This window comes from Porites lutea, chromosome 3, assembly GCF_958299795.1.
Source record: "Porites lutea chromosome 3, jaPorLute2.1, whole genome shotgun sequence".
In the NCBI taxonomy this organism is placed as follows: domain Eukaryota; kingdom Metazoa; phylum Cnidaria; class Anthozoa; order Scleractinia; family Poritidae; genus Porites; species Porites lutea.
This window is the reverse complement of record NC_133203.1, coordinates 43,460,773-43,479,351: the sequence shown is the minus strand read 5'-3', so window position 1 is coordinate 43,479,351 and position 18,579 is coordinate 43,460,773. Positions and strand designations below refer to the sequence as shown.

General features: G+C 40.8%; 1 protein-coding gene and 1 pseudogene across 2 annotated transcripts in view; one reads left to right on the top strand and one right to left on the bottom strand.

Moving 5' to 3' along the window:
* The window catches only part of LOC140931192 (uncharacterized), a 47,301-nt gene that overhangs the window by 11,527 nt on the left and 17,195 nt on the right, over positions 1-18,579 (bottom strand). For both annotated transcript variants that reach the window (XM_073380954.1, XM_073380953.1), the window contains 2 exons: positions 7,933-7,953; positions 7,471-7,491 (listed from right to left, as the gene is read on the bottom strand). In XM_073380954.1, the coding sequence (XP_073237055.1) occupies positions 7,471-7,491; positions 7,933-7,953 (42 nt within the window). The remainder of the gene's footprint in view (positions 1-7,470; positions 7,492-7,932; positions 7,954-18,579) is intronic.
* On the top strand, positions 16,302-18,578 carry LOC140930006 (uncharacterized; annotated as a pseudogene).

Genomic DNA, 18,579 nt, shown 5'->3' with positions numbered 1-18,579 from the left:
TGTGAAAAGTATCGTTCAAGACAAGGTCTTTCTCTGGGGTGTGGGTGTCAAGCTACCTTAGCTAGGACAAACAAGCGATTGAACAGCGCAAAAGCTAGCAAACTCCTTGGCTTTGTGCGCCGAGCTTCTGGGTACATCCAAAGCACCCAAATGCGTCTCACACTCTCTCTTTCTATCGTCCGGTGCCACCTCGGCTACGCAACTTAAATATGGTCGCCACAGTCAATTGACTTACTAAAGCGAGTTGAGAATGCGCAGCGCCATGCAAGAAAGCTAATTTTGGAGATTTCCCTTCCGTTGCGATGTAACCTATAAGTCGCATTTCCGACTAACAAATTTGTTACCCGTCTCATACTGGCACGAATTTTTAGATCTGACCGACATCAGGTGGATGATCAACCTCCTTCCTCTACTACTTCGCCAGATCTTTTTGTACTGCTAAAATCTTTTTCCTCGTTAGTGCTGAAGTGCACTTTTGTTCATTGACATAAAGTGCTGGCGGCAGAAACCTTGCCTTGTCTTTGATGGTTTCCATATCGAAATAATAAGTCCCTCTCAGTGCCTGACAGGACGATACTTGGACCCTGGAAATTTTAGACTATACCAGACCTAGTTTTGTTACCTTAAACTAGACCAAACGCCTCTAAAACAACCGCTCCCTATTATACCCAGCATTTTTCTCAATTATATCCACCTGTCGATTATCTGTACCTCGAGTATCCGGACTTGTTTTTATGGTCCAAACGCCGTATGGGCTTAGACACGATAAAAACTCACCATCGCCTTTATTACTACATAGGCAAATTCGAGGACGTGGCCACTGTAAGGTCCATCAGAGATCTTACAGCTTTCGCTAGTTTGCTTATTCGGCAAACAAAACCCATAGCCAAAAGATTAATTTCAACTGATTTGAAGGTTACTTATGGGCCATCCACTGACGTGATCAATTAATCACAATCGCAAACATCTGCATTTAAATTGAATACAAATAATTAAAAAAATTGGTAGGCTCGCGGTAAACGATGGGAAGAGAGAAAAGGTGGGAGCCTCTCTTTGTATGTTTTCCCTTCCCATCGTCTCCCATGCACTTGCTTGCATTTTCCCTTTCCCAACCTCCCTACAACACAACGAGGCCTCTAAGGACGAGAGAGGCTATTTGACAGTTGTCAGTGAATATTTTAAGCCGTTTGTCAGTTGTTAGAAAACCCAATACAGACCGTCTTTATGGAGTGGTTAGCAACTTCATAGCCTACGTTACAAGCGGAGAAGCGAGGGTCGTATGCACAATTAAAAAGCGTTTCCTCCCCATTAACCGCAGGGCTTCGCAGCTCCTCCTTCAAAACTTTAATTTGCTCGCGCTAACGAACTCCAGGGGCACCGAACGAGAATCTAGTTAAAAACGTTTTAAACATAGCATTGTTCAACGTTCTTTAGTATTTAAACGGTAGATATAGGCATATTTTTATCCCCTAAGAATTTTTCATCTGTTCGGATTTCCTAGCTGAAAGTCTAGTGATCCGAAAATTATAGGAGGGATCAAAACTTACCTTTTCGAAAATTTTAGCCAAAAAAAAGGATCCCGAAAATTCTAGGTGACCTTTTTAGGGTAAAAATCCGTTAAAGATGGGCAATTATAACATTTTTTAGATGTTCGAAAATCCTAGGAGAGGCTAGCCTGCGAAGCGCAGACGTATTTCCCGTCGTCGCTTCTCTCCCTCCGAAACAAATTTTCGGAGGGAGAGAAGCGACGACCGGAAATACGTCTGCGCTTCGCAGGCTAAGGAGAGGCAGGCAAGCAAGAAGTTTTACAACAAATGTTCCGAAAATTCTATATCTCAAATAGTCTTCCGAAAAGATATTTTCCAAAAATTGACGTTGGGTACCCCTGGAACTCGCCGGCGGCTACGCAGGGTAACAAAGTTAGAGATGCATCCGCTTTGCAGAAAGAATCTAAACAACCTGAGTATGCTGATCAAAGAGATAGCAAATGTCATTCAATGCAGACAATTGTACAGAGCTTAGAATTTACAGATAAGCATAAAATAGAATATCAAATCGTAATAGGTGAGAAGCGACTGACAGGACAATTCAGCACCACAGATATTTGGGCGTCCACCTGAGCTTAAAACTGAATTGGAAAGAGCATGTGTGTAATATCGATGGTAATAAGCCATTCGATTTCTTGGGTTTATCAATATTAACTGAAGAATCAGCTGGTGTCAGTGGGAAATACCATTCAAAGAAGCTAAACTACATCCACATGCCTCATTCACGTGACGAACACTCTGCTGGAGAACATTGATAAAGGACTATTAACTGGCCTAATATTCCTTTTCCTTAGTAAGGCCTTCGGCCCTTTAGACCATAGCATCATGTTAAACGAGTTAACTTCATTCGGAATGAATTGCTCTGTTGTCCAGTGGCTTAGATCCTATTTAACCATGCGCATCCAAAGTGTGGGGGTGTTGTCTGAGACCCAGCCTATATCTTTATATCTATATCTTTATCGAGCTTTATGCTGATTATACTCTTAATTATTTTGCAAGAAGAGTCACTCAGTGAAATTCAAACTCAGTTAACTAGTGGCCTAACTGATGCCCTTAGCTGGCTTCACGAAAATAGTTAATCTTGAAAAAACTAAGATTATGCTTGTTGGTACTCATCAGAGGACCGCAGCGGCCATAGATCTAGTGATAGATATCAGTAATACGAGCTTAGATAGCGTTTGCAACTTCAAATAACTTGGGGTCCTCCTAGACCACACCCTATCGATCCAGGAAGGACCATGAACTAGAGTATAATTATTGGCAATAAGATCTCGACTAGATAAAGTATTCTTCCTCGAGCGCGCAAGATTCTTCCCAAATCTTGTCTAATGCTCTATAATACTATATTGTTCGACTACTGTTCGTCTGTCTTGGACAGTTGTGGGGTTGGGAGCAAATCTTATCTAGATAAGCTAAATAGACGTGCCACCTGTATTATTAAAGACCGATCTATAAGGGCTGACGAGGTAATGACGACACTTGGCTGGCCCAGCCCACAAGCGCGTGGACTCTATCTGTAGTGTGTCTTAGTCTATAAATGTCTCCATGGAGTAGCGCAATTGTACTTACTTTCGGAGTTTAGGCACGCGCACCAAGTTCATGGCTATAACACCAGAAGCCATGATTTGTTGCGTCCTCCTTTTGCGAAAACTGTTAAGTACCAAGGAAGCTTTTAACTAAACGAACACTCTACCGGGAAACATCAGACAAATAAAGACGCTCAGTGAATTTAAAATTAAGCTCAAACGCAATCTTAGACAATAATACCTGTACATGTTGCCTTGACAACTTTAATTGTCTAGTCTCTTTAATGTTATATTTTGTTTTGTTTGTGTCCGGGCATCCTTTAAAATTGCTCTGCTAAATCAGATGATCCTGAATAAATAATGATCTAAATAAATGAAATAAAAATAAACTAGCTACCAAAACAAACACTTATGTATACAGCTTATGAAGGAACAATGAAAGACTGGAACAGTCAAGCCGCAGATGTAATTGTCCAAGAGACACCAAGACCTTTTAAAAAGCTGTGAGCAGGAGCTACCAGAAAATGCCAATACTAAAGGTGGAGGAAGTTATCGTGTTTCGAGGATATCCTTCAGTACTAAGAAAGATGCCACAACTAAAGGAAAACCTCACTCAGAAATTCCAAACTATCTATAGGCTGCTTGCCGTTAAAAAAGAAAATCCTGCTAGCAGCGCTGCTGAGCAGAAAACAGGGATTAGATCCAACACAAGGAGAACCACAAGAAAGTAATTTAGCAGCTTCAAAAAGTACCAACCTTAAGTTGTTTGATTTAACATACTTGCTGTATCGAATGTATTTCAAGTGAGAATGGGTTGGTTGAAGTTATATGATGGACGTGATGGTGCGCAAATGCATGATAAACGACGAAACAGTAACCCCTAGTACTTATTTGCTTTGGCCAGATTTTTTTAGCCCTACCACTTTAAAATCGTTTCCCCGAGATTTATTTTTTGGCTGTACTTTGCAATGAGACAGCAGGTGGGGTAGAATTTCTCTAGGGCACATAATAAAGAAGGGGTTCGAGGGACATGCTCCCCCGAGAAATTTGAGTTAGTTTCTGAACGTCAGAGACCAATGTTAAAGGCAATCCGGTAGAATGTTTGCATAATTACAGATGCCGTCACGGCAAAACTTAAAGGAATTTTTGGTTGACCCCCCTTTTTACACGCCCCACTATTTTGACTTGCTTCCCCCTTTAAAGCCATATTTTTGACATGCCATCCTTCAAATCTCACCAGCTAGCTCCCGAAGAAAATCTTAACCGCAGTCTTTCTGAGTGGCCAAAATGTGTACGGATATTTACAAGTGCCAGGCAGAAACCGTACTACTGACTGCCTCTTTCTCATTGGATACCCCTACATAACTGGTTAAACAATAACCAATCAATCAGTTATTGTTTCAGGGCATCTAGACGGTAATCAGTAACTCTAGTACGGTCGAGTGGGGAATTTTCGAGCTGCATGAATTTTTTTTGATATCATTTTCTTCATTTCATTAGTAAATCTTCATTTGTGCAAATATATTTTTGGACTTCGTCTCCTAAGACTAAAATTACAAATGGTAAAAGTGAAAGTATCAAGCGCTGACGAACCGAGAAAATAGATTCCAGTAGTAAAGAAAGTTTCTAGCGGAGAAGTGGAGGAAGAAGGTTGATCGTACGCCTGATGTCAGCTTTGTGAATGACTGTTCCGTGACTGTTTTACGTGGTAGTCGGTGAGTCCGTCCACCATAATTAGACGAATACGAGACAGACTCAGAAGCCAAGTCTCTCTGATAATGAGGACAAGGTCGAAATGCTAATGTTACCAGATCTGGACGACAACACTACGTCCGTACTTCGCCAGCAATGTACATGCTCAGAGTGTTCATGGCGAATGAAAATACCGAAAGTTAACAAAATTGAGCTGCCAAAATTGCGTGTTGGGTTTATTACATTATGAAAAACCAGGGTTTAAGCGGGTGCCACTCTATTTATTGAGAAAGGTTCAAAATGGTCCAAAAACGAACTCTTTAGTTTGATGGTTCACATGAAATTTGGACGCCCCTCCTACAGTGCTGTATACTATTTTCGTTCTCTTCATTCTATCAATCTGTTCCCGTTGACACAAATGTGGCAGTTTTGATTGATGGCGTGTGCCACGTGAATAGCGTTATTCTTTAGAAGTTTTATCGATACTTTCTGGTTGTTTTTGGTAAGAAACAGTTATTCCACTCGCGCCTGTTGGATATGAGATGATCATAGCCAACTCCTGTGAACGCGTGTTAAAGACAAGTTGCCTAAAAACTTTGGCAAAAAAAAAAAAAAAAAAAAAATGGTTAGCTTACTCTTGATGGTGATTGCTTTTTCTAAAGGTATAACTATTTTGTGAATCGGTGGAAACAGCATTGCTTGGCCTCTAAACTTTAAAAAATCCGGAAAGTGCAGACCCTCCAGAGCTTTGTTTCGCCGCTCAGTTACCCGCCTACGGGTAATATTAATTTTACCCGGCAACTTCAAATCTTAGTGACAGCCTGAATGTTGCACTATTTTTCCAGCATAATGTTAGATTCTTTTGCCGGGATATTATGCTCAAACTTTCTACAAGCAGCTCCTATTAGCTCAATCTATAGTTGCATTGCAAAGCTTCAAGTCTTGTTTAACTAGAATCATGGCTGTCCATTAACTTAAATTAAGAAATTTGTCTCTCTTTTTGCATGCAAAGAATAACGTCATTTCTTCGTTAACTCATTCAAACAGATGATAGAGATTGAAGAAAAAATTAGAGCGTTTTAGAGACGTTAATATGATTTGTTTTTGTATGTGACGACGCTCTCAAACCGGTGTGTAACTGAGCGTATTTTAAAAATGACAAATTTCCGGTTTTCGATACCCATTTGAGACTCATTTGAATATTTTTGTCAACGGATATATATTTCACAAAAATAACCATGCAGTTATTTTAGTTACATCCTAGCCCTTGTAACTATATGTTTGATTTTCACAAACAGGCGCCATGGGGGCGGATTCAGAATTTTATATAAGGGGTTCGGCCGAGACCCCCGAGTAACCCTCATATTCGTCCCAGCATATTTTTCTTACTGGGCGGTTTAATGTGTAGTATCGTAGGATATTTTTACGAGTTACACTGTATTTTGGCGAGCCCATAGGGCGAATCAAAACAGAAGAGACGATCAGTTATAGTTTCCCACGATTCTCCCTTCTGCCTACTTATAACCAAAATGCGTGATAGAATTAAAAGACTGCATCGTTGTAGTGGATTGGTTAGAATCAAAACTTGTCAGTTGGTTAGAATTGAATTGGTTAGAGGAATTTAAAAAGGTTTAGGATAAGCGTGTTTTATGGGATTTAATTAAACACAAAATAAGACAGCGAACAATCACATACAGTAAAGGTAAAGCCCGTGAAAGAAGAGAGAAAATACAAAAGGTGAAAGAAAAGCTGAAGGAATGTACAGAAAAATGTGATATCGATCCAAATAGTGGAAATCTCGAGAAACTGGGGTGTCTTCATACAGAGTATGATCAATTTTACGATCACATTACACAAGGGGCAATCATTTGCTATAGGCTAACTTGGTATAAAATGCATGAAAAAAAAACAAAAAATATTTTTTGAATTTAGAAAATTCAAATAAAACGAAAAGCAGTGTGCGCAAAATCTTAACAAGGGCTGGAGTATTAACTGGCGACCCAAAAAAGATTAAGAATGAATTGGAATTATATTATTCTAATCTGTATGATGGTCAAAACTTGTGTTGACACGCAGACTATTTCCTCGTTTATAAATGATCTCACCTATTCTCCATATTTAGCGGAGGAGAAGAGGAACGTTTGCGAGGGTATCCTTGCGTATGATGAATGTTACAATGTATTGCAGACCTTCCAAAAAAATTTAATCGCCGGGGAACGATGGTTTAACAGTCGAGTTTTTCTTAGCCTTTTGGCCCTCGTTTCGAAAGTTGGTAGTTGATAGTCTGAACTACGCTTTTGAATACAGTAAACTATCAAACTCACAGAAACAGGCTGTTATCACCTTAATTGAAAAGTAAGGAAAAGACAAAAGGTTGGTGAAGAATTGGCGTCCAATATCTCTTAGAAATGTTGATGCTAAATTGGCGTCTAAAACTTTGGCAAAGTGTTTGTAAAAGGTGCTTTCTGAAGTCATTTTAATAAAAACACGTTTGTCAAGGGGGGAACAATTTTTGATGCCGTCAGTACGATCGATCATGTGATTGAATCTGCTAAGTACAAAGATATCCCTGGGATTCTAGCAGCTCAATCAAACCGCCGGAAGATTAAAAACTAACTCCAACAGGAGAGGTTGAAAAACAGGAAACCTTAGCAGTAGTCACCATTCGTAATATACCCGTCAACAATAAATTAAATTTACATTACCTTCCATCATTTTTTTAAATTCTGCAGAAAACAAACGATATAACATCAGTACAAAATACTTTTCACTACCTCTATACATGAAGTTCATGCGTTGAGACAGGTGTTACAGGGAAAAAAACACTTCTACCTCGAGTTCGAGTTGGGTCTTTCTAAAAGTTTGAGGAGGGGAAATTTTGCATCAGTTAAAAAAATCAGTTGTAATTGTAATACCAGAAGAAGATAATAAGCGCGCTGAAAGATATAAAAAATCAAAGTTATTTCATGCATGAGATGAACCGTTCGCTTGTCGCAGTAGTAAGCTAATATAATTTCAGGTTAGTTTGGTTACATAGATCTTTAGTGAGTAAGACAATAAAACGAAAGATTTAACACACCCCAACAGAAAAGTTTGAAAAACAGGAAACCCCAGCAGTAGCCACCCTTTATAATATACCCGTCAACAATAAATTAAATTTACATTACCTTTCTTCCATTTTTCAAATTCTGCAGAAAAGAAACGATATAACATCAGTACAAAATATTTTTCACTACCTCTACACACCACGTCCGTGCGGTTTAACCAGGTATTTTAGGAAAAAAAATTCTTCTACATCTATACACTAAGACCATCAAGAAGGGAGACAGGAGTTTGCGGATTGGTTTCGTACACGAGGGTTTTTTAAAGAAAAAATTGACAGCACTTTTCCCTTTTATAGCTTAATAATCGTGAACATAGAAGGCAATGAATCATTTACCCACACCGAAAAATAATAAAAAAATGAGCAATTTCTAGCCGTGCACGAGATTCGCATATTGCAATTCTCGCTTATACCGATAGATATGGTTACATAGATCTTTAGTGAGTAAGACAATAAAACGAAAGATTTAACACACCCCAACAGGAAAGTTTGAAAAACAGGAATCCCCAGCATAATATACCCACCAACAATAAATTAAATTTAAAGACGACACTTGGTAAAACCGAGAAAACCGAGCTTTCAAAACAAACTGTTATGTATACAGCTTATGAAGGAACAATGAAAGACTGGAACAGTCAGGCCGCAATTGTAATTGTCCAAGAGACATTAAGACCTTTTAAAAAGCTGTGAGAGTTAAGGTACCTTTTAAAGGAGCTACCAGAAAATGCCAGTACTAAAGGAGGAGGAAGTTATCTTGTTTCGAGGATATCCTTCAGTACTAAGAAAGATGCCACAACTAAAGAGACGAGAGAGGCTATTTGACAGTTGTCAGTGAAAATTTAAGCCGTTTGCCAGTTGTTAGAAAACCCAATACAGACCGTCTTTATAAAGTAGTTAGCAACTTCATAGCCTGCGTTACAAGCGGAGAAGCGAGAGTCGAAGGCGCAATTAAAAAGCGTTTCCTCCCCATTAACCGCATGGCTTCGCAGCTTCTCTTTCAAAACTTTAATTTGGTCGCGCTAACGAAAACAAACACTCATGTATACAGCTTATGAAGGAACAATGAAAGACTGGAACCTTTTAAAAAGCTGTGAGCAGGAGCTACCAGAAAATGTCAATACTAAAGGAGGAGGAAGTTATCGTGTTTCGAGGATATCCTTCAGTACTAAGAAAGATGCCACAACTAAAGAAAAACCTCACTCAGAAATTCCAAACTATCTATAGGCTGCTTGCCGTTAAAAAAAAAAATCCTCCTAGCAGCGCTGCTGAGCATGACGAGCGTTCTTTTTCGTCTACCGGCGTCAGAAAACAGGGATTAGATCCAACACAAGGAGAACCACAAGAAAGTAGTTTAGCAACTTCAAAAAGTAGCAACCTTAGGTTGTTTCATTTTACATACTTGCAGTATCGAACGTATTTCGAGTGAGAATGGGTTGGTTGAAGTTATTGAGGTTGGTAAATATGATGGTCGTGATGGTGCGCAAATGCATGATAAACGACGAAACAGTAACCCCTATTACTTATTTGTTTTGGCCAGATTTGGCAATCTGGTAGAATGTTTTCATAATTACAGATGCCGTCACGGCAAAACTTAAAGGAATTTTTCGGTTGACCCCCCTTTTTACACGCCCTACTATTTTGACTTGCCCCTCCCTTTAAAGCCATATTTTTGACATGCCATCCTTCAAATCTCACCAGCTAGCTCCCGAAGAAAATCTTAACTGCAGTCTTTCTGAGTGGTCAAAACGTGTATATTTACAAGTGCCCGTCAGAAACCGTACTACTGACTGCCTCTTTCTCATTGGATACCCCTACATAACTGGTTAAACAATAACCAATCAATGGGTTATTGTTTCAGGGCATCCAAACGGTATACAGTAACCCAGTACGGTCGAGTGGGGAATTTTCGAGCTACATGAATTTTTTTTCGACATCACTTTCTTCATTTCATTAGTAAATCTTCCCTTGTGCAAATATATTTTTGGACTTCGTCTCCTAATACTTTTCTAACTGTGTCACTTAAACAAAAATTACAAATGGTTATATAACAGATGGATAAAAAGGACAGTTAGAAGTGGCCACACCAAAAAGAAAGCAATGGGACAAGACAGGGACTCTGCCACCAGCAGGTTTTTCCAATGAACCAAGCTGCATAAAATTGAACTTATCAAGCGCTGACGAACCGAAGAAATAGATTCCAGTAGTAAAGAAAGTTTCTAGCGAAGTAGTGGAGGAAGAAGGTTGATCGTACGCCTGATGTCACCTTTGTGGATAACTGTTCCGTGACTGTTTTATGCGGTAGTCAGTGAGTCCATCCACCATAATTAGACGGATATGAGACAGACTCAGAAGCCAATCTCTCTGATAATGAGGACAAGGTCGAAATGCCAATGTTACCAGATCTGGACGACAACACTACGTCCGTACTTCGCCAGCAATGTACATGGTGAGAGTGTTCATCAGGCGAATGAAAATACTGAAAGTTAACAAAATTGAGCTGCCAAAATTGCGTGTTGGGTTTATTTTATTATGAAAAAACCAGGGTTTAAGCGGGCGCCACTCTATTTATGTAGATAGGTTCAAAATGGTCCAAAAACGAACTCTTTAGTTTGATAGTTTACATGAACTTTGGACGCCCCTCTATGGCCCTCCTATAGTGCTGTATACTATTTTCGCTCTCTTCATTCTATCAATCTGTTCCCGTTGACACAAATGTGGTAGTTTTGATTGACGGCGTGTGCCACATGAAAAGCGTGTTTTTTAAAAGTTTTATCGATACTTTGTGGTTGTTTTTAGTAAGAAACAGTTATTCCACTCGCGCTTGTTGGATATGAGATGATTATAGCCAACTCCTGTGAGCGCGTGTTAAAGAGAAGTTGCCTAACAGCTCTGGTGCTAGTGGAAACAGCATTGCTTGGCCTCCAAATTTTAAAAAATCCGGAAAGTGCAGACCCTCCAGAGCTGTTGCTTCACCGCTCAGTTACCCGCCTACGGGTTACAGTAACTTTACCCGGCAACTTCAAATCTTAGTGACAGCCTGAATTTTGCACTATTTTTCCGGCATAATGTTAGATTCTTTTGCCAGGATGTTATGCTCAAACTTTCTAAAAGCAGCTCCGATGAGCTCAATCTATTGCTGGTTTTCAGTGTCACGCCATTCAAATAGATCAAAATAAAAATCAAAACCATTCGACAAGTCCAGAATCTGGGAAATGAAAGGAGGTACATATACAAAGACCCTCGCCAAGATCAGGTCAGACGAATATTTCGTATACGAGATATCCGAAGAAACGTTTTACCCAAACTTATAGAGATTTCTATGGAGACGCCATGCATATATGCATGCAGGTACTCACCTGGATGAGCTCCAACATGGCGGACGGAAATCAACAGAAACATCTGTTACCGAGTTTTGTTACAAAAGCGTGAATTTATTAGTAGTATTAGTCGTCAGTTTGCCGCAACCTTTAAACTCAGCGGTCTTACCCATGGGCTCAAGTACTTTATATCATAGTCACGAAATGACGTCATCAAAAATGTTCGTCGGGTGCTCGGGTCATCTTCGGGTCTTATTCGTTATCCATCCATAGATGATCGGAACTTATATAGGTGTACGAAGGGTTCAGCTTACACTTGTGGGAGGGTGTCCCTGCGCAGTGTAGTACGCATGCGCAGTAATGAAACTTGCGTAAAACGTTTCAAAACGTTTCCTAAATCATTTCTTAAGAATTGGCAGGGTTCATAAAGTGTGTAGGACACATGTGCAGTGTAGTACGCATTACATACTATAAGGATCTCATGTTAGAGTAAAATAGTCACATCATTTTATTACATTTCAAATCACAAGTTTACATTCAAGGTTTACAGGGTTTTAAGATATCTTTGGCAATGGGCACACAACAAATCAAAGTCTCCGATGGTATTACTGTAAATGATAGTCTCCTCTGTTTCTCTCTTCTTGGTTCGAATACGTTGTTTCAGGTCTTCAATCTGTTTCTCTCTAATCTGTAAAAGAGTTCGTATCATTGCCTAGACATGTTCAATTCCCTAAGGACTTTATCTTTTCTGTCGCATACGTGTCATAGTAAGAAATAGCTTTTCCACAGACAGCGTCATATACTTGTTTGTTCCATTCAAACAAGAACGAGTTTAACGTTTCAAAGTTTAGATCGTGATTGGAGATGTCTTCTACAGTGAGGTCATGCATAAACTTTTCATACCCTGGAACCTTGGAAGTGTCTATCGCTTGTAGTAGTTGGTCGGTTGGACCAGCTCAATTAGTGAGTCTGATACGTTCCGCTTTGTAAGTAAGTTTTATCACAGACGAAATGGGCGGATTTGTACCAGACATTTCCACTACGTCCCTAGCGACTGTGTTAGGTATTTATGAATAAAAAGAAACTTTGTGTGTGATATTTTCTGTGTCTTGGGAAATACAAACATGAGCTGCGATGTCAAATTAGCACGCAGACAGGGGTGGAAAAAATTAATTAATTAGTGAAACCCTGTTTCAGTCAGCTAGTTTGCATGTAAATTCGCTGACTCAGCAAAAACAAAGTCAGGTGGCCTTGAACATCCTTTGCGTAAGCGCGTCAGCGACGCCGTTTCAACCGGTTTCAACCAGTTTTTCATCACGTGGTGACCTTGTGTAACCTTGACCTAAACCCAAATTTAGTTATACTGTTCACCTTGACCTTACACAGAATATGACTCATTCGCGTTGCTTGAAGCGTCATTCGGTTTCAATCGTCATGATGAACACAACGCCGTGGACTGATGCCGATAAAGATGAACTAATGCATGATTCTTTCGAAATCAATGATTCTTTGGGTGAAAGTCAAGCAAATAGGATAGACGGTATGTTTCTATCTATAATTGGATCAGCTAACTAAAGCATTCATGTTCACTTGCAATAAGCGGGAATTCATTGCCTAAACAGCCTTCTGTTCGTTTGTATGAATTATCGAAAGATAAACGAAAATGTAGTTTTAGAAACGTAAATGATTCGTGAAGAGAGTAAAGCGAAAATCAGTCATTTGTATAGTTTTATCTGCAAAGCATTCGCAAGTTATGCTTATTTCTGCTAAAGACTTAATGTAGTTTTACCCGTCCATCAACCTAATCATCCTGTCATCATCCTGTCATCAACCTATATCAACCTGTCATTAAGCTGTCATATAGTAAAAAAAGTTAGGACGCGTAAAAAGTCTGCATTTAAGATTACGCGATTTGTTTTGTACTTTGTAACCGCTAAAACACACTAAAATTATAATATGTGAACAAAAACAAATCAGTCTGTTCCTCTCTCTTTTTCAGAGGAATGGACTGCGAGTCAAGGGGAGAGGTTAATGGATCCCGCGGTTGAGCCTGAGTTGTTAAGTGCGGCGAGACGTGGTGATCAACAGGGAGGTAATCCTCTCTTTCGTATCAACCCACAAAGAATTGGTTCCCCTCGGGGTTTTCGCAACAGGGCGGCAGCGCAACATGTTGTTCGTTTTCGTTTGGAGCAACTGCGAGCGCCCAATGGTGAATTTCAAGGAGAAGCGGTGTCTGAGGCCTTTAGACAAGGTTTGGTTCAGTTTGTTGAGGACAATCAAATTGGTCCTGTCAAAGATTATTCGCTATGGATGCCCATTCATCACAGCACCGGTTCCCATACGTGGACCAGTTGTCCACCTCTCCCCCTTACAGATTGGTTGAATGGAAGTGAGATGGGTCGCGCGTGGTTAGACCGTCTGGCCAAACAGTTGAATTCATCCGAGAGTTTTGATGCCACTAGTGGGGAATTTTACGCTGAGCTTTTGTTTTTCAAAAATCGCAGTCGGGGTAGTGGTTGGAAGAAAGGAAATCCAGGCTACATGTCCTATGAGCAAATGTTGAAGAAGAAAAAACGTATTATTACGATCAAAAACAAAGATGAACTTTGTGCGGCACGTGCAATTGTGACCATGAAAGCGCTAGCAGATGACGATCCGCATTATCAAGAACTTCGAGATGGACGGTGGCATCAAGGAATGTTAGCGAAAAAATTGCACAGGGAGGTTGGTGTGCCTGAGGGACCATGTGGCCTTCAAGAGATCAAACAGATTCAGCAGCAAATGCCTCAATATCCAATCCAAGTGTTTGAAGCCATGCTAATCATCCGAAGAAAATTTACCTCCTTAAAGTGGAAAACCATTTCCACGGATTGCGAAGTGTCCCTGCCCTGCTGAACCGCAGTTACTACTGCAATCACTGTGAAAAAGGCTATGATCATGAGGATTTTTCACATCACAACTGTTTTGGGCAAAATTGCAGTGCCTGCAAGAGAACAAACAAGACATGTCCTAATTTTCACCTAAAGATTTCTATTGCAGTGTCTGTAATCGCTACTTCTATGGGCAAAATTGTTTTGAAACACACAAGCAAAGCAAGCAAGGCAAGAGTGTGTGTGGTCAAGTCAGGAAATGCGCTCAGTGTTGTAAAGAGTACAAGGTCCAAAAGAAGAAAAAACATCGCTGTTATCAGTATACCTGCAGCAATTGTAAAGAGGAGAAAGATATTAATCACCGCTGCTATATTCAGCTGTATGAAGAGAAAGAAAACACGTCAGGTCTTCGAGCCGTAGGAGAAAACGAGGATGAAGAAGAAGAAGAAGAGGAGGAAGAGGAATCTGCGAAAGTAGAACCCCTTGTCTGCGTGATTGACTTTGAATGTGGTACAGATCAAAACCAGGATTTTGAAGAGTATCGTGTTGGATGGCGGTATATAGGGCTTGAAGGAAGTTATAGGGAGGCAGGCACGGCGCGTCAGTTGTTAGAGAATGTGATGGCAAACACGGTGACGGAGGATGGAAAGGAAAGGAAAGTGTATGTGTATGCGCACAATATGAGAGGATTTGATTCGTCGTTTATTTTGACCGTGTTGTATAAGATGGGTTATAAGGCCGTGAAGGTGCTTAGTCAAGAGGCTAAATTTTTGTCCTTGAATGTAATAATATGGTGTTCAGGGATTCCCTCAATTTCTTTCACATGGCCTTAGAGAAATTGCCTGCCACCTTTAATTTGCAAGAGATGTACAAGGGGTTCTTTGCGTGTTCATGGATTAGGCCTGAGAAATATGACTACGTTGGAGAGTACGCCCCTGTGGAAGACTACCACCCGGAACAGATGACTGAGAAACGAAGAAAAGAGTTCCTGACCTGGCACAAGGAAAAAGTCGAAAGCAATGCGGTCTTTGACTTTCAGAAAGAACTCTCGGCCTATCTACGCAGCGATGTCGAGGTTCCCAATGGTTTGTTGGCCGCTTTCTCGGAGGAAATGGTGGAGTTGACCGGCATAGATCTTGTCACGCAAGACTATCGCCAGCACTGCGTTCCTGGTGTGGAGGAAAATGTTTCTCGAAAGAAATTTACTTGCCCTCGAACCAAGAAATGGATGGCGGCAACATCAGACGAATCAGAGCAGAGAGGCCATCGAGTGGCTTGAATATGAAAATTCCAAGATTGGAGGTCGCATACAAGTAAGTTGTGTAAAAAGTGTGCATGTTAAAAAGTTTAGTTGCAGTATTTTACCGCAATTAAGGTTGAGTGAAATGTTTTGGTCTGTGCATTGTTCATTGCACGCTTTAAGTCAAAAATAACAAAGAAATGTATGGGAAACTTGCAGATTTGCATTTAAGAAAATGAACTTGCAGTGTTTTTCCTCCTTTAAGGTTTGGTGACATGTTTGGTACCATGCAACAGCATATGCACGCAAAAATTATAATCTGTGAACCTCTTAGAAAACCAAAACAAACCTTCGTTAGTCGCTAACAGTGTCTGTTTTTCCTATATTTCTCAGCATTAACGAAACTCAATGGACGGTGAGGCCCGTGTTCTGACTCCTGCCCAGATCTACACCGTGGATGGGTACGATGCCGAGACAAAGACAGTCTACGAGTATCACGGATGCTTTTTTCACGGTTGCAAGAAGTGCTTTCCGATTCAGAGGCAGAAAACACACAACTGTCATCCAGACAGGACCATTGAAGAAACGTACGAGGCGACCCTAAAGAGAACCGCGATACTCCAAGCAGCAGGGTATACAGTGATTGAAAAGTGGGGGTGTGAATTCAACCATGATAAGAAAACTGATCCTGAACTGCAGACCTTTCTCGAATCCTTCGAGATGGTGCCACCCCTAGAGCCACGAGACGCGTTTTTTGGCGGACGAACGGGGGCCACCAAGCATAAACAAATATGGCACCTATCCAGTGGGGTTTCCGGAATGTCATTTCAACCCCGAAGATCAAAACATCTTCAACTACTTTGGCGTCGCTCAAGTCGACATTGTCCCACCCGAGCGACTCTTTCACCCCGTCTTCCCAGTCCGAGAAGCCGGAAAACTCACCTTTCCTCTCTGCAGGTCCTGTGTCTAAGAAGAAATGCAGAAACCGCTCCTTGAACGCAGCAATATGTGTGGTCATACCAAAGAACAGCGCATGTTAAGAGGTACCTGGTGTACACCAGAAACTCAGAAGGCGGTTGAGAAAGGCTATGAACTTATCAAGATTCACGAAGTATTTCACTTCAAACCAGAGAACAGACGCACAGGACTGTTTGCTGAATATGTGAACAAATGGTTGAAGTTAAAACAAGAAAGCGCTGGCTGGCAGGAAAAGTTACCGCTGGGACCGTATTTGGGTCAGTTTACAGACGAACTGGGAGGAGACACCATTGTTGAATTCGTGAGTGGTGGGGCCAAAAACTACGGTTATCTGACGAAGAAAGGCAAGACAGAATGCAAGGTCCGTGGTTTCACACTAAACTACAAAACCCTGCAAACCTTAAACTACGAAACCATGAAGAACAACATCTTGAACGAACTGGACGACCCATTGGAAGAGCAACGCAAGATCCCGATCACCATTCCTGACTACTTAGATCGGGACCAAGTGACCAAGAAGATCAAGATCACCAAGCGCTTCAAGAACTATGGTCTTGTTTTTGACAAACGTGTCATTGACCCCACCACTCGCGTATCAACCCCCTACGGTTACAGTTGGTTTGGAGCGGAAGTTGATTTGTTGTTATCTTTGTAGTTATTTTCTCTTTCAACTTAGGTTTTTTCTTTGGGGGTAAGGTTGCATGGTGGCGCCAACCCCCCCAAAAGAATATTTGCATGCTTTTAGTTTAGCTTTTGAATAATCTAGGAATTGTAACGTTTCATCGAGAGGGAGGTGAAATGACGCATTAAAGTCACTTGCGAGTCTTAAAAAACCGTGTGGTCTCTGATTATAAATAGATGGGAAGGTCTTAACTGGGTAAACGCTTTGCTCAGACATCATGTCGAATATTTACTTAACCCTGGTGAGTGATGTCACTTCCAAGTATACTGGTAATGTGGCCAATCAATTTAAAGTCAAACCCAGTTAATGTTACCGGGACAAACATATAAAAAGCATATGGACAAACGTTACCTATCAGTTCTTTTGAAACCATGGGCGGTGTCATAAGTCGTCTTTGTGGAAACTCATCGCCTACTTTGGCTTTAAGTGATATATGTCAGAGGATGCGTTGTTTAGTTGCATGGTGTGGCAGTGAAGTACACATCGATTTGAGAAATGCATCAGACGAGTACCAACAGGAGGCCCCAGAAGAACATGAAGAAGAGGAGCAGCAACCAGAAGAACTGACTTTTAGAGAAACTGTACTATGAACTAGACCGTCCTTCAGCTTTGGGTGGTGTGGACAAACTATATCGGGCAGCCCGTCGATATGGAGTAACTCGCTCTCAAGTACTTCAATGGTTGCAATTACAACCCGGTTACACACTACACAAACCTGCAAGAAAACACTTTCGTCGCAACAGAGTAATTGTTTTTGGGATAGATTCTCAGTAGCAAGCTGATTTAGTGGACTTGCAAAGTCTCAGTCAATGGAACCGTGGTTACAAGTATTTGTTGACTTGTATCGATGTGCTTTCTAAGTTTGCGTGGGTGGTTCCTCTCAAGACTAAAACCGGCAAGGAGCTTGTGGCAGCATTCAAGGACATATTTCGACGAGGGCGTAAACCTGAGAAGTTGCAAACAGATGCTGGAACTGAATTCAAAAACAGAGCTTTTCAAACATTTCTTAAAGAGGAAAACGTGCACTTTTTTGTGACATACAACGAAACCAAAGCCCAAGTGGTTGAGCGCTTCAACAGGACTCTCAGGCAATTAATGTGGACAATGTTTACCACGACCAGTTCCTACCATTATTTGGACAAACTAGGATGGTTTCGTCAACGGAAATTACAGAGTATACACTGAAGCATCAAAATGAAACCGGCCGATGTCAACGAGTCTAATGAACATGCTGTTTGGAGAACCTTGTACGGTAAACAATCAGCCCCCACCAAGTATAAATTCAAGGTAGGAGATCAAGTCAAGATCAGTAAGCACAAGCGAATCTTTCAGAAAGGTTATCTGCCATCCTGGACGGAGGAGACATTTACCATTGCCCAAAGAATACTCCGAGATCCTCCAGGGTATCGCCTAAAGGAAGCAGACGGTGATTTCATTCAAGGCACCTTTTATGAGCCAGAGCTACAGAAAGTACTAGAAAAGCCAGATCACTTGTTTCGCATTGAAAAAATTTTAAAGTATCGTGGAAAAGGTGCTTCCAAAGAAGCGTTGGTTCATTGGAAAGGCTGGCCCAAGAAATACGATAGTTGGATTCCTTATAAGCAGCTGGTGTCCTTACAGTAAA